We start from the raw sequence: 17,300 nt of genomic DNA, 5'->3' as shown, positions 1-17,300 counted from the left end.
CAACCAATAAGCAAAAAAATTCAAGGGTGGTGGAGCAACTTTTTGGTTGTCCATCCCAGTCCACCCCAGTGGGTGGGGACGTGGCCATGGATGAGGACATGGATGGGGATGGGAACATGGATGGGGACATGGTTTGTCCAGATGGACACCAGGCCATGGATCCCAGCTGGACACTGGTCCAGATGGACAGACTGGGAGCTTGCAAAATGAATATTTAAAAGTGGGTGGAACATTTAAATGTGGGTTGAGAACATAAAACATTCTGGGTCACTAAGAAGGCTCTGAGGTTTATTTTCTGGGGCCAAGGGGAGTCCCAGAGCTGGTGTCCCCCCTGTTTTATGCCATAGGATGTGAGACAGGGGACAGTGCAGCCCCTTTCCCAGGCCATCTGTGGCTGCTGCTCCAATCTGGCATTATAAACTCCACCATTGAAAGGCAAACATGACCCTAATTTACATTTGGACTTTGTGTTCTTGTCTGGCTCCTGTTCCAAAGGGGTTTTGCACATGGAGGACAAAATTTAGCTTAGTTTGAGGTTTACTCTCTTCGGTGTTAATAAGATGTTATTCTACAGGTGTGGAACTAATTCCAAACTGCAACACAGTTCCAAAAACTGCCTCAGTGAATTGATCCTGCACAGGGTTGCTCCCATCAGGAGCACCTCTACTTATGGTTGTGCCAATATTCATCCCTCAGCCAGCCCTTCTTGTCTTCAGTAGCTCACTGAAACAGTAATTCGAACAACAAATTCCTGGAAGCCCATCCAGTACTTTAGCTGAGTCCTATTAATCCCATTTTGGAGAAGGAGAAACAAGAAAAGAAAAGCTGTGCCACCTAAATCACAGTGAGAACTGTTTTCAGAGAGGGGCTATAACTTAGGAACAGGTAGATTGCAATTTTGTGGTTAAATAATTAAACCAAACTTTCCTCTTCTGCTGGAGCTAATCTGAGAAAAATGACTGCCTTCCCTTTAAAAGGTTTCTAAGCATATATGCAAAGAAGAATTTATGATCTACAATTTATGTAAAGAATTTCCTTTTCATAAATCAATTTATTAAAGCTCTGGAGAAACTTCCAAAGGCTCTGATCCAGCAGTGCACTTAAACATGACCATAACTTCAAACAAGCAAATTGTCCCATTGAAGTGCTCTCCTGGGCTGGGGCCAAAGAAAGTGCAGTTCTACCCTGGAGCTAAGGTTCAGATGTAAAATGGGGAAAAATAATTTCTCTGAAGTTTAATAAATTACATAATCATGGCAAAGCTCTGCCAGCCTCCCACATTAATGCCTCAAGATAATAAGAAATGGCCTCAGGGAGATTATTGCCTTCTCATTGATACACTGAGATGAAATGTGAGACTTCATCTGGAGGACGTGGTGCTGCTGACTTTTCCTAGATTTGGCAGATCCCACATCAATTCAAAGTGAATCTCTGAAGGAGCCAAATCTGGTACTAGCAACACACCTGGGGCACGAGCTTCCTTTTGCTCAGACTTCTGAGGATTATCCTTCAATCAGCAGAAGGAAGCGTGGCGGCATTTCAGGGATTTGGAGTATCTTGCAATGTTTTGTAGTAGTGAAGACACTTTGCCAAGAGGACTTTTCACACCTTCTCCTGGACTCCTGCACTGGTAAATATTTGGGAGGCAGAACTGAACATACTGTTACACACTGCTGGCAGCCTCGCCGAGGAGCCCCGCCAAGGACAGCTCCTCTAATCTGCTGAAAACTGGTGTGCCCAGGTCATGTGCAGAGCAGGCTGAGGTAGCTGGACCCTGTGCTACCTGGGAGTGTGGAATGTGGGGTCCTTACATGTAATTTAATGTGGCAAAAAATGGTGCAATTAATCCTTAAAATAAGCTCACCTCTCCACAGCAAAAAAAAAAGATCCTTTAAGCAAGCAATTAACAGATGTACTATAGTGAATCCATGAAATGCAAGGTAGTTAAATGACACAGTTGCAAAAGTTTCTTTTTAGTTGTACTGAGAGGAGGAATTGTGGGAATCCTTAAAATCAGAGGGTTTTGGGAAAGCTGCAAAAGGCAGGCCTCAGAAACAGCAGAACTGCAATTAGAACTATAAAAGTTATATAAGAAGTAGAAAGTAAGGACAAATAAAACAATGGTCTGTATATTAATGCTTGGCTAGAATAACACCTTAAACTACAGAAAAGTATATCTAGTGAGATATTAGGAAGTTCTAAGCTTAATAATGGAGCTCTGTGCACTGTATTTTAAGGCATACAAGCAGGTATTGTATTCAAAATAAGCAAGCATTGTTTTAACTGTGCTTATAGTGGTTGGATAGAAAAATTGTCAATATGCTTTTGCTTTGTGTGATTGGTCAAAAAGCATTTAAAGTAAGTTGTAACATTGAGTTCTTTGCTGCTTGGGATGTGAGCTGCTGGTATCTTCCCATTGTCATAACCATGTAATGAGGCTGATGCTGGAAAATAAACAGCTCGAGGCACGTTCCTCGGCAGTCCTGTCCTGTTTGTGATTTTGTACACAGATCCCTGGCCATAAATGAGATGTTAAATGCTGGAGCAAAGGGAGAATTCCTGGGGATGGGAAGGAGATGTGCCTCACATCAGCAGGGTGACACATCTACGTCGCTGTGGACAGCGTCCCTGTTTGCTTTGGGTCCTGGAGAAGCACAGTCACACATCCAGACCTCCTCTGAGCTCTGCCTGGGGTTGATGCTCACAATCAGAGTGACAGCTGTCATTTCACAGATGCAGAGCTGCCAAACTTAACGGCCCTTTCCCACCCACTGCAAAATCCTACAGGAGAAACCTTGTAGTTCCAAAGTGATACTCACATCTACAATGAGGAAGTCCAGCCAGCACCAGGCATTGGTGAAATACTTCTTGAAGCCATAAGCCACCCACTTCAGGAGCATCTCCAGGACAAAGATGTAAGTGAATACCTTGTCAGCATATTCCAGCATGGTTTTTATGTTTTTTCGATCTTCAAGGTAAATATCTTCAAAGGCCTGGAAGTACAAAGGATTGGTTAATGACTGCTCCTGAGCCCTGTTAGAAAGCATGGGCATTGCACTGCAGGTCTATATTTGATAAAATATCACGTACAGTCTGTGATTTCTGATGTATTTTAACATTACAATTAAAAAGAGTGTTCAGCACAAACAGGACTGACTCTGACCTGAGAGATCTGTTCAGCTTTCCCCTACAAAGGACACAGGCTTGGTTATCTCTCTCCAGCCTCTACTGGCTGTACTGGCTGGACAACCTCTCAGTGCAGGGAGAGCTTCTGCACCTTGAATTTGGAATGTGAGCCTATAAGCAGAGTGCCACCCCAAAGTGCCCAGATTTATCCTGCCTCATCTCCTGTTGGCTGTGCCAATGCTACCCAGGCACCTCAGATGTCCCAGGGCACAGGATGTCTATATTTAGGAGGCAGAATATGACCCTTGCATTTAGCCAAATAGATCTTATTGCTAATGATGACAAATTGGGTTATTAACCTGCCTGTGTTATGGAGTACTGGAGTTCCCTGGCTTCTGTTCAGCCATCACATTTCAGGTGGCTACAGCTCTCTGCCTCAAAAAATGCTCATTATTATTCACTTAGCAGAACAATAATATTTTAAAGGTCAAGGTATCTATCTCCCCATCTCATCTGTCTCTCCAACTAATCTCATGCAGAGCATTATGAAAAGAGTTTCAGTATCTGTATCAAATACGAGCAACTGAATAACCCCTTTAAAATATTTAAGATCTAAGCCAATATGCCTCCCAAAAGAAAGAAAATAAAGATCTCTCATAGTTTAGCCTTCACTTTATAACACAAATCAAATAAAAGGCAGGATCCTGGTGTCAGGTTTGCCAATATGCAGCCTGTTTTGGGGTTTCTAAGTCAAAAATTATGATCTGCTTCCCCAGCTACTTTTGCCACTGCTGTTACACAAGCTGCTCCCAAGTCCCTGTAACCTGGATAACCCAAGCTGTGACATATTACTCTCATCCCATCGTGTGACCCAGAGCACTTGGCAGCAAGAAACATAATTTGAGAGGGTCTGTGCTAATCATGTGAATTATCTGCATTTACATATTTCCAGATCTGTAGCTACTTTCTGAGAAGCTTCAAAAAGTTAGCAAACACCCAGTGCCTGGAGATACAAGAAGTGTGGTACTTGTCACTCAGGCAGTCACACTGCTCTTTTGCCTGCCAGGGAACAGTAATTAAACTGACAAGAAAGCTTTGGCAGCCCGTGCCAAGGCTTGTCCATTTGTCCCCACACTTTGGGGTGACGTTTTCGCTGCAACCCTGTCTCCTATCTTGCCTTCAAAAATGATATTTCAAGGGTGTGAAAGAGCTGTTGGAGAAAGCCTGAAAACAATGCACAGATTGGAGTTTATCACTTCTCGTAGGGGCTCACTCACTTTGTCAGATGACTTGCTGTACTTTGCAATTACTGCAAAAATAACAACAAACCATTTAAAGTTATTTCCTCCTCTCCCTCCTTTGCTCTCCCTACTTCCTACTAACTTGTCCAAAAGTACATTGTGTTTTGTCTACTAAAAGCACACTGTCAGTCAGGAAGCAGCTTATTAAGGGATGAAGAATGTGCTACCTGGACACTTCTGTCCTTCTGGACAAGCTATGAATATTACCCAAATGACAAAATTCTGGTGCTTTGCATTTCTTCACGGTGACAACTGATGAAACCTCTGCTATATAAAATATCATGAAGGGGTTTTTTTTCTGCTTTGCTTTGTGTGTTAAAAAAGAGTTAAGCAGGATACCTGCAGTGTTATCCAAAAATACTATTAAAAAGTAGGCTTCTAGTTTGGGTGCTTATGGCTTAAAATCTTAAGAAAGATTTTTTGGATCGTCTACAGTAAGCTAAAGATATATTTTGATGGTTTAACCACATACATATATATATATATTGGCTTAAAGGTATATATAGCTCTTGTCCCTTAAGAACTTAGGGTGTCCCAGAGATGCAGCCAGATGAGCTCAGTTTTTGGAAGAGCAACCCAGAACACCAGGAAAAAAAAACTGTGTGTTGCCTCTAACATCTCCAGTCCAAATACTGAAGCACGGTGCTTATATGTGAGAAAATGCAAGATTAATTTGTCCTTATACAGAACTGCATTGGCTAAATTGAAAGCTGCAAAAACTAAATGAATGCATGCAATTTAAATTAAATGAGCTTTATATTGCAGTCCTCAGTTATCTAAGGCACTTTTAATTACATATGTAAGGAAGTGTATTCATCTAAAGCATATTATAGCAACTGACATTCCCCCTCTAAAATGTATTCAAAAATTAACATTCTGATGCTCAAGCTGGTGCAAAAACTGTCAGAGTCCATTCATTTCAGCAAAGCTGTGACAATTTTCAGAAGCCTACTATTTACCCAAATTTTTCAGCCTCTTATTTTTCATAATAAAATAAAACTCCCTGCGTGACATTTCAGCCCCTACCTGGTGGACCAGGAGAACAGTCCATTTCTTTCCTTCTTTGCATCAACATTTATGTATTTCTACTTTCCTCTCTCCCTTCAGAGACTTTCTTTGAGCTACATAGACTTAGGATTTCTGTGTTTTTGTCCTCTTTTTTTTTTTTAGGCCACTGATAATTTGTGTTGCTCTTCTCTGGAGTTTCTTCAATTAGCCCACATCTTTCCCAAAGTGCAGTGCCCAAAGCTGAAGCCAGTGCTCCAGCTGAGGCCTCCTTGATGCCAACTGGAGTGGAAGAACAGGATAATTTATGTAGCCCAGTGGGGTGGTGGGCTTTTGTGCAGAGCTGTGATGGAGTTTATTCTTTTTGTTGCCTGCTCCCTCTCCAGTTCTTTTTAGGAAATCTGTTCCCTTACAGCCATCCTTCATCACACCTCCCTATTGGGATTATTCCAATGATTATTCCAATTATTCCAGTGAGGGGAAGCAGGCACCTTTCTAAGATGGTGTTTGCCTTACTGCTTAAGGCAGATTCACCCACTTGGCTGGAGACAATCCTGACCTCTGGAAATGCATGGATAACCTGTCCAAACATGGCACTGCCTGCAAATTTAATAAGTGAATGTCCTTCTCCATCACAAAGGAGATGAGCACCTGACTAAAGCCTGGAGAACTCTTGACACACATCTCTGCTCTAGGTCAGGATGAAAACCTAGGAGAAATCCCACCAAATCCAGGGACATTCCTGACATGCAAAAGAGAAATATAAATACATCCCTGTGAAGAGCCCAGGGCTGAAAATACACAGAGGGTAATTCCAGAGTGCAGTGGGATTTCAGGAGGAGAGGATCCCCTATCAGAGTCCTGGGCAATGACCAAGCAGTGTCCATAGGCACATTCACCTGGACACAAAGAGGACCTGTGCAGGGAAGGTACTGAGTGTTAACCTAAGGTATTTCAAAACAGGAATACAGGCACCCACTAGCTCCATGGGTAGCACTGATTTAATGCCTTCTGTGTCTTTTATAATTTTAATTAGCTGGTTATAGTGTGTGCTTTAAAAAAAGAGAAGAAAAGGAAAAAACAAAGCCACCCCTGGAGCAAAATGCAAGCATCCAGATGGGAACTCTCATGGAGAAGCAGCTATGCGATGTTGAGGCAGCAGTGCTGGCAAACTTCCTCACACAGACTTCCTCATAGATTTTCTTTTCAAAACATGTGCAAGTCAAAATTTTAGTCACAGCAGAAGGAAGTTTCCCACCATATGGTAATGGCAGGTGAAACCATAAGAGCTGACAACCTGTTTTAGCCCCAGACAAAATGCTTTGCTTTGAGAAATGACCACTAAGGGTTCATAAGATCTTAGAGGCAGCTAAACTGGAGAACACTGGAGACCCATGTCCACTTTTAAACACTTAGGAAATGTTGTCACATTTACCAGGGCTCCACTGCTCAGCAGGATCATGAAGATGATGAATGTTTCAAACCAGTTGTGCTCCACGATTCTGTAGCAGGTCTTTCTCAGCCTCCACCAAATTTTGCCTGGAAATTTTGTGATGTCCACTGAACAGCATGGGAAGAATCGCACACAGACTGTAAGAAATAAAACAAAAACAAAGGAATTGTTAAAAAAAGCCTATTTAATTCTTAAAGCTGCAATAAGAAGCTGCTCAGGAATATTTCTTTTAGCAATAGACTGCTGCACAGTGTCTTTCCTCCCTCTTGTTTCTCACAAAACCTCTCTGCTCTGCCTTCCATTTCCTTCTCTCATTCCTCTATTAAAAAACATTCAAAATCACTTAAAATGTGTCCCAGGGAGTTCTCCCAATGATTTTTGTGATGCAGAATATATTGGCCATGAGTCACCAGTGCCCTAGGTCATTCAAAAAGTGTTAGCTGAGCTCAGGCAGCACTTCTGATCAGGACTAATAATTCTAGGAGGTTATTAGTGATAGCTTCCACAGCCTTTTGAATGGAGGAAGGTTATTTTCTTGCTAGTATAATACCACTGGAATTACTGATTAAAAGTGGCAATCTGATGAAAGAGAGATGATGAGAGGAGGTGCTACAGTGCAGATGGGACCAATGTGCTGAAGAGACTCAGGCAGCAAAAGCAGGAGCAGATTTTGATCTCTTGGACTCTCATTAGCTTAAATAAGGCATTAGAACAATCTTGGAATTATACTGAGGCAGTTAAATCCCCTTTGATGTCACAGAAATTTAGATATCTGCTCTATAGCAGGATCCCCAATGATGCTTCATAGCACTTTCTGACCTCAGTGACAAATAATGTGTGATAGCTAAGTGCTGTGCTGGTAATGGGGCCCACATAAGGATTTCTGATAGGCAAGACCATGGCCATTTGTAGTTTCCTTAGCAACACTCATTTGTTGTAGCAAAAAGATATTGTCATTGGTAACAGACAGATCCATCTCTCCCACTTCAGAAACACCATGTGCATTGCCTAGTGCTGGGCAAGAACTTGAAATGGTGTGAAAGGACCCTGGGAGCCAGGAATTGTCCTGGCCAGTCAGTCTTACATCAGGTAATCTGACTCAAATGTCAAATTTGCTGATGAGAATGACCCTCAAAACCTATTTTATTTTCAAAAAGCAAGCTACTTACCCTACATTTTTTCCATGTGTTGTGTAGGAAGAGACTTGACTATGCAGGTTTATTGACTTCGTCATGAGAAAAAAAAGCCACAGGCCAACTGCTTCTGTAGCTGGAAGGTCACCAAGATGTCTTGAAACACACAGCCAGTGGTCAGAAGTGACAAGAGAGGATGTCTCACCATGGTGATGCAATGCAGTGTTTTTGGGAGTAGAAATAATATTTGAGGGAGGCAGCTTGGGGAGGAAAGAGGGCGAGTGCCAAGGCTACAGAGAGAGCAGATGCTGCTAATTCAAGGTGGCACAACTGAGGCTCCTGAGCTGCCTGTGACATGGAAGGAGATCAAGTGCAGCTCCTGGGATATCGGGATTCCCAAGCAGCTGGAATGTGGTGGCACAGGGCTCTGCCAGGAGGAAGAGAGCTGCTAAGTCTGCTGTGGTGCTCCTGGCATTTTCTGTGAGTTTTTATTATCCCAGATTCCTCTTCTGCAGCAGCAGAACTGTAGGATCCTTCATGGATCTCCCAGAACGTTTCCCCTTACATTTCTGTGGTTTTGGTTGGGTGTGGGCTCTTGGCTGTGCTAAGTTTTGGTGTGGGGATAAAAGGACAATAAACCATTTATACAAAGATAATAATAGCATGTAATTATTTGTTCTCTAAATGCCTGCATCACACAGACCCACAGCATCTCCCAGTTTACCACTGTATTCTGGAACTCGGAGAAATGCTGGGCACTGTTGAAATACACTAAATTGTTGAAGCTTTTTTAGAAAGGCATAATACTGGGAGAAGATGGAAAAATAAGAACCAGCTCTCTGTTCCTTTGTAGGTCAGGTACCACTTCAGCAAAGGCAAGAATTATCCTTCTAAGCACTTCAATCCCAAACACTAAAGAATCAAGGCAAGCATTAAAAGGACATCATATTAGTCACTACTTTTTTCTAAAAGCAGTACAATGCTCACAGCTGGCAGTGCATGTGGGTTTGGGTGTATTTTAGGAAGGAGGTACACAGAACAGACTTCACAAAGCAGATTCTCTGCTGAGAGAGGCTCACCAGGAGAATCCCACCAGCACAACATGACCGAGGGCACAATCAGCTGCATCTCCAGCAGTGCTGCCAGAAAATTCCTGCACTGCTTCTCACCCCACAGCCCACATGGTCATCACCACCTTTCAGGTGTCTGGCTCACACTCTGTGCTAATAATTCAGGGAGACTGCCCACCTCACTGTCACCCCAGCTTTGAATCAGGAAGATCAAAGACTTGGGCTAAAATCCTTCACTTATCAAATGAAGGCCTAACGAGCAGGTTGTTCACTCTGTAAGTGAGGATTTTTTGTGTTAAGCAGAAATCCCCCTTTGTACTGGAAGTAGCCACTGCTTGCATCTATCCTTGCATCTATCTCCCTCCCAAAACTAATTTCAAATTGGAAAAAAAAATCAGCTTTTTTTCTTACTTAAAACATTTATACAGAAACATTTTGCTCTTTTCTTGTGTCTACCTCGATGGTTACTTGGCTTTTTTATCTTAGACAAATGCTTAGGCCCAACCAGTAACAGGCATGCCATGCTCTGCCATGCTCCTACAGAGTATAAAAGCTCTGTAAATACTGTTGGAAAAGGTTAGGATCTCCCAGGAAGTGGTTTTTCCCACTGTAAGCTAATTGGATGAATCATTCCCTGGAGGAGTTCCACTACACAGGGAGCCTACATTGATTACCTGAGTCCAGGCACAGCTAAAATTAGGGATCACCTTCATATTAGAAACTAATGAGCAGGGCACTGTGGGTTCCAGAGTCACTTCATTTGTGATGGGAAAAACTTACAACACAGTTAGACCAGATTATTACTGATTTAGTTGGCTTCCATCTGATAATCTACAAGTACTGAGAGGTATTTTTAAAGACAGAAAGCCAGGTAGCCCCACTAATTTTTTTTTAATGCTCTTTGATTGCTTTCATGCAATTTCAATCTGAAAAAAGAGTCCTAGTTACTGACAGTAATACCTTGAAAAATCCAAAATAGCTTATCAGATGAGTCAGCCTAAAATCACAGTGCCATTAAATCCCATGCTTTTGATTGGGCCTAATTCAAAAATGTTTAGACCAGATTCTGCTACAATTGCTAATGTCAAGCAGTACTTCCGTGAATAATTGTGCTGTCTGCAATTCAGATGAAATGCTGCTTTTAGCTATTCACAAAGAGAAAAGGGAAAGAAGAAGAAAAAAAAAACAAAACGAAAAACTCGACCCCAAACAGGTCTTTTAATAAATTAGTAGAAACCTGTTTCTATTTAAATTTTCTGATTTTCCTTCCTGACTGTGCTTTCATGCTTTCTGGACTCTTTCTTATGCTGGTAGCCTATTGCTCTGGTCATCTTGACCTAAGCTTACATGTTAAGTTAGAAACTTCACTTAATCAAACAGAAAAAGTTTACTTGACCTTGGTCTGTAGTCTAACACTTTGTTGGGTTTTTTTCCCCCATTTCTGGGAACTCAAAATATCAAAATAATTTTGATGTGTCTAAGGCATGACCTGGAGAGGGTCTGAGCAATCCTAACTCCAACTGTTCCTGTCATAAGGCAGGTGGTCAGCAAAGCCCAGCTTTGCTGCATTTCTATCCCCATGAAGGAGAACATTCATTAACACCTTTCACCACAGCAGGAGTCAAGGCAGGAATAAAACCTCTGGCATTTCCTATGACAGTTACTCATCCTCCCTGGTCCGACAGATTTGTGCTATCCCACTGAAATCCGTGCTGGAAGGGAATAGGTTCTGCAGAAGACTCTGACCACCTTGTGATTTTGCCAGGGCTTAGTTTTGCCACTATAATTCATGTTGGGCTGCATCGTCTTTGAGAGCAAACTAATTTCCACCATGGTCTTTTGGTTGGTGGATTACTGCTCATCAGAACACAGAAGAGTGGAAGAAGTCCCCCCAGAGGTTTGAATTATTTACTGATAAATCTGTGAAGCTGTTCTGAGCTGCATCTGTGGCCAAGTTGTCCAAGAACAATGTCTGTTTTCAATTGACACTTGGATATTTCATACCATTTCTCATAAAACAGAGGCCTATTTACCAAGAAACCTTTCCAAATGCATTAATATACCATGATATTATTTACTTTTCGGTCATATTTCATAACAAGGGAAATAGTCCCTTCAGTCATTAGGGTGTCCTATAGCGCAAACTGAAGATTAAAATATATCTTAAAAAAAAAGGAGAAGGAATTCAATATAGAATGCAATCTCTGTAAATATCCCTTTTGTTCCATATTCACATTTTCTAGCCTGGTGCACTCTAATCATGGAGCTCTTAGATTTGATTGCATTACCTTGGTGCATTGGGAAAAAAAACCTCTTTGTAAATGTGGGAGTTATACTGCAAAACCTTCCTCCTCAATGCCTGACAGCCAAGCCTACTGATTTTAGGCTTATGGGCAAAGAATTTACAAATCCACTGCTTGTTCATGCCAATATATATATTTAAATTTTCATAAAATTATTATTTTTACTTAGGATGGATTGGGCTGCTGGTTCTCTCAATAAATCAGGAGCACCAATTCATTTTTTCCATTCTGTTGTCCAGCAAGTGTGGTACCTTGTGTTAAAACCACAGCAATTCTGTGAATGCCTTTATACAAGAGTTCTCAATTATTGGGACATTCATTTTTAGAACAAAACAGTATTTTTCTTAGCTTTGAACACTGGTTACAGCATTGCTTGGTTTGATACAAAATACAGCTTCTTAAGCATGAACTCAAGCAGGCAGGTATTCATAACATGGGTTTTATATATATTTTTTTTTTATGCCAAGCTGCATTTCTAATGACCAGTCTGGCAACTTGGGTATGCACAAATAAAAGATCAAACCCAACTGTGCCCCCTTTGAAAGACCCCAACTGCCTCCCCGTGCTGGAGGGAACATGTTCTCAGCAGACTCTTCCTATTTAACCCTTTCCTCATCTTCTGGCCCTGCAACTAACTCACTCAGGGGGGTTGGAATGGGATAACCTTTAAAGATGCCTTGCAGCCTGAATCATTCCATGATTCTGTGATTGCAAAGCTTCATTTTATAGTGTGAAAGAGAGATTTATGACCACTGTTTCCAGAATTTGGGTACCTGAGACACATCAGGAGATCTGAAATCTTGTGTGCTAAACCGGGGGCTGCCAAGAGGACATCTGACAAAACCACAGCCAGGTGTTTTTACCCTTCCAAGGGCTTAACAAGTGTACATTTCTTGTTTATCTGCTGCTATTCTCCTCAAAGCACATCATCTAGGAGGTCACAACAAATAGGAGTGTAACACCTTGGAGTAAAAGCAGTGGACAGCCTGGACTACCACTGTGCTTTGAGTGAGGGGGTGGATGAGTTTTAAATCTAGAGGTCCTGTCTAGCCTGAATTAATTTAATTCTGAGCATGTAATAGGGCTGTAAGAGTCTCATGATGCCTGAAAATTGTGTACAACATAATGCCAGCACGCTGCTCCTGGTGGAAAACACAGAGTATCTCAGGTATGACAGCCAGAGGGAAGCGATACTTTAAAACTTGGGTTTGTTCCATTATTTTTTCTAGGATGCCAATGAGCACATTTTGTTGGGCTTGCCTTGGTTTTACACAGCCTTTAAAACTCACCTAGTGGCAGTTCCCGTAACTCTATTTAGACTTATTCCATTTAACGGTCTATTTTTTTCTTCTCTTCCCTTTCTTACTTCTAAACAGCCGCTCTCCGTGGTTGGGAAGGGCAGGACACACATCCCACCACTAATCACAGCAACTTCACTTGGGCACGTGGCATTTTCCAGCTGACATTTGGGTGTTTTAGGAGCGATAATGGCTCCTACCATGGTCACACGGAAAGATGGTTCCGGGCGTCCTCGGTGTCACGAGTTGCGACCAACCACGCGTTGAGCGAGGTTGCTCATTCCAGCATGACCCTCTGGTGATATTCCCCTGAAACCTCTGCCAGCGGGCTGTGTCCGGGGAATTACGCCTAAGGACTTGGTGGAATCTTTCTCCTATTAGGGTCTGGGACAGAGGAGAGCGCTGTGGCCCGAGGGCTCTCTTTGGACGACCTTCTGCGAGACACAGAAGATAATGTCCAAACTGGGAGTAAATTTTGCTGCAGAGAGCACATACCGATGGAGGTAACAGGACTGGAGTGTTGCAAGGCATCTGGAGGAAAAAGTACCCAAATAGCTGGCATTGGATAAATGTTCCTTTCCCATCAACTGGCAACCAGAAATGGTCTCTCCATTTCTATCAGGTTCTTCCCAGCAATATTTGCTAGCTGCCAGGGCTGTGACCCTACCTTGCCTTCACATTTCCTGACCCAAGAATGTTCCCTGTTGACCCTAATCAAAGCTATTTTGAGATGATAACACATTAACAAGGCTCCCCAAGAAAAATGACCTATGGCTTATCTGGGTCACCCAACTCCCGGAAAACTGTGACCTCAGCAAACTTTCAGCAACTATTTCAAGAACATGCATTATCTTTGTTGCCTTTGTTATCTGAAAAAAAAAGAGGCCTGAATCTGGAACATATTTGTTCAGGACATAACCTATGCTGGATGTGTTGAGAAATGTCATAGTTTGAATTTAGATACCTAAAGAAGTTAAGAAATTAACCCTTCCCCTCTCCCTCCTCTTTTTCACATAATCTCTTTCTTTCACAAATATTAACTCTCATGCTCCCAAATATGCCAAATATTGTTGTACCTGTTTATAAAATATCAGTAAAGGCAGGACTAGATAAACCTGCCCAGTGCATGCCCTTCAATATTTTCATTTTAGTAGTTTAAAGTCTTGTCAGCTATTTAGACTGCTGTTTGTTGGCTGACTTGGTTTTAAACTAGACTGAAGTGACAGCTGCATGAGGTTTAATTGCAATAGTAAATTTGGGCAAAGATATTGGAAATATTTATTAGAAGTTGATTACAGGAAAACACTTTGTTTCCCTGCATAAATTAAAGCTAATGTTAATGTCGTTGCTGTAAGAATCATTTGGACTTTCAGTTTATGGCAATTTGACTTGAAATTTTATGAGCGAATAATCACATGGTGTTTGTGCATTTTTCTGCCAAATCCATGAGCAATGTGATCACATTTAGCCAAAACAGTAAAGCCTGAAAAATGTGCATGGATCATATGTGCTGCACAGGAAAGGAGAGTAGATGTGTTGATGAGGATGTCACCTGAACCTGCAGGTGTCCCTGGACACCATGCACTGGGCTGAGGGCTGGGAACAGGCTCTCCTTCAATTCCCATTTAGAGCCAAGGCTCAGCTGGCTGCATCCTGGGAGAAGAGAAAAACACCTTGACTTGCACATGCACTGATGAGGAACTAAGGGAGACTAGGAATAAAAACAAAATTCAGGACCAGGGGTGCTCAGAAGGAAGAGCACAGGAGCCAGAACCTGGGTGGAAATAACCCAAGGCAAGCTTGGGGTTCAGCCCACAGTGCCTCCCTTTCTGCGTTTCTCTGCTGCCAGGATGATCAGCAGGCTTCAAAGCTGGTTAAATACTTCCAGTGATCCATCTGGAAGAGTCCTGCTTGCTACCCTGGATCCCACAGACAGCACTGAGGAAGATCTGACAAACTGGGTTGGTTCCATTGTGGTCCTGCACCGTGGAATTTCAAATAGGTCTGGTTATTTTAAGAGAGATTAAATTACAGAGTGCTGCTACTCTGGGAACATGTTGTGTGGTGTCTGCCTCATTTCTTTTAAAAAACTGGATGGTGGTTCTGGCCAACCACAGTTTCAGAATTTCTAAGCTGGCATCTGAACAGCACTGATTGCACAGCACTGGCTTGTTTAAGCATCTATAACATAATCACTTTGCAGTGCACAACAGAGATTGCTGTTCACTAGCCCCATTAAGAAATATATTGTGAAAGAATGAAAACACCAGATCTAATTTCAAAATGTTATTGCACAGGCCTGAATAGTTACACCATGCTTTCTTCCGTCAACTGCATTAATTTTTGGCTACTGCTTTTAAGCAGAGCTGCCAAAAAAATGTTTAGATCCTAGGGACATTTGTAAGCCCTGCAGGGCTCCCTTACCTCATTCAATCATCTTTCTCACAGATATAGAGATGCACATTTTTGCTGACTTCAGGGGCATTCATATACCCAGCAAATCATCTCTGTCTGATCCCATCTGAGCTGCTCTGTTTTTGTTTATAATAATGCTTGAATTTTCAAGGGACTATTCAGCTAACCCTGTTTTTCCCAACCCAGATTTATAGGAAAACAAAAAATTTGACTGAGATAATATTTGGAACAGAACTCACTCTGAGAAGAAATAACTTAGGATGCTATTTACATTATATATTTATTTAAACAAAGATCTTCTGGTGTAGCTGGGTTTTACATCTGTGTTTTGGAGCAGGATGGTGTTAAAATGTTAATAAAATGATGGTGAATTTCAGTATTAAAAGATATATGTAGATGTGGTCTGTTGTTATCTAAGATAATAGTGTTAAATGCCCTTTACATAGCAGTTCTCTGACTTGAGATGAAAGTCACTGGATGTGCTAATCTTGACACCCTTTGAAACAAATGGAAGAGAGTCCCTGAGTCTCATGAACTCTCCAGACAGATTCTATGAACTCCCTGGGTACATTTAAGCAATGGAAACATCCTGATCTGGTAATCTCTTTACCAAATTTGATCATGGACATATATTGGAAGTCAAAAATCTTTACTGGACAAATGACAAAAATCAGCATTTAAAAAACAAACAAATAAAACACTCTTTATGGTACAAATTATAATTTGAAAAGCCTAAGGCTTTAGAAGCTGTGGAGTATTTTAGAACCTTGGAAATCCAAAGACTAATGGTAACAAGGGATTTTGAGTGTGGGTTTTCAGCATTATAGTGCCTAAGAAACAAAGTGCATCCAGTGAAATACTACTGCAAGCAACCAGAGCAACACAGCGAGAAGGTCAGGAGATGTTCAATAAGAGAAAAGAAGGTTTCTTGCCCCAGCATTGCAGTGAAACATGCAAGTTCTTACCTTCAGGGAAGCAATCTTCAGGCTCCATCAGCTCCTCAGCAAACTCAGGGATCTGCTCCAGCAGTTCTGCAGGATTTGTCAAATCCACCGTGCTGCCTTCAGAAAGACTGATTTCATCAAGCTTGTTGCCAACAAGAGCAAAGATGTGGAAAACAAATTGATCAGTTGCCCCGAAGGAAGTAGCAGAGTTGTCATTCCACTAATCAGCACCCCAGCTGAAGCCACCACAACAGAGACATTGCCATGCACTTCCCAAGGTGCCACTCCCTGGTGCCAGATCTGCCTACCCTGAGACCAGGGGCTGACCCATCAGCAGCAACAACTTAACATATACAACTTACTTTTTGAGACAAAAGAGAAGCAAACCACAGAAAGGGAGTGAACAGCCATTGAATATTAATCACAGAATCTTAGAATGGTTTGGGTTGGAAGGGATCTTCAAAATAATCCAGTTCCAGCCCCTCTGCCATGGGCTGGGACACCTTCCACTAGACCAGGTTGCTCTGATTAATGGTAGGTGGAACCTTGGAGTGATGGACTTCATTAGTTTGACATCCTGAAGGCTCATGCTTTGGGGGGGGTTCCAGAAGTGGGACCTAACTCCTGAAATGTTGAAGGATGAATTGGATGACCTGACTTGGGTTCCTGTGTTTTGGGCCTCATTCCTGAGGTTCCTCACCCACAGCTGGTGGATGAAATCTGCACCTGCTCAGTCAGGATCATGCTCTGCTCCTGCTGACAGCCTCTCCTCCAGCGTCCAGCCACAGGAAGCTCAAGTACAAATATCTTGAGAGGGCTCTTCCTCCTGTCTCACCCCTCATCTAACAACTTCTCAGCACATGACATGGCCCCTTGTCTTTCTGTCACACCATTGTGATCTCCAGGTGATGTAGGAGGAAAGGCACATGGCTTTTAGAAATGTCTCAAGGGCTCTACCACTCGCCTGAAATATTTGACACCATCATCTTAGGTGTACTGTTTAAATTCAGCATTTCTCAGATCCTCCTCTGCAAAATGGGGCAAGAATATTCCTGCTCCCTGAAGCATTGGTTGTCTCATCTATTTAGAGCAGATCTGGATAAAAAAATCTGGGGAATATATTATTTTCAAAATCTGTTTTGAAGGCTGAACTCATGATTAAAAGACATATGATACACTATCCAATAAGTCACCCAAATATGAAATAGAAATCTAATTTCAGGTTAACTTTCCTTTAAGAGAATCAAGGCAC

At 42.0% G+C, this 17,300-nt stretch overlaps 1 protein-coding gene across 1 annotated transcript in view; it reads right to left on the bottom strand.

The window, feature by feature from the left end:
- LOC110484562 (sodium channel protein type 5 subunit alpha) overlaps positions 1-17,300 on the bottom strand; it is a 214,478-nt gene that overhangs the window by 34,510 nt on the left and 162,668 nt on the right. Inside the window, exons 19-21 of the mRNA XM_085563330.1 lie at positions 16,070-16,190; positions 6,868-7,022; positions 2,820-2,993 (exon numbers count right to left, since the gene is read on the bottom strand). Coding sequence (XP_085419456.1) covers positions 2,820-2,993; positions 6,868-7,022; positions 16,070-16,190 — 450 coding nt within the window. The remainder of the gene's footprint in view (positions 1-2,819; positions 2,994-6,867; positions 7,023-16,069; positions 16,191-17,300) is intronic.

This window comes from Lonchura striata, chromosome 2 (assembly GCF_050655825.1).
Source record: "Lonchura striata isolate lonStrDom1 chromosome 2, ASM5065582v1, whole genome shotgun sequence".
Taxonomy (NCBI): domain Eukaryota; kingdom Metazoa; phylum Chordata; class Aves; order Passeriformes; family Estrildidae; genus Lonchura; species Lonchura striata.
The sequence above is the reverse complement of the archived record's forward strand: the minus strand, read 5'-3'. Positions and strand labels throughout refer to the sequence as shown.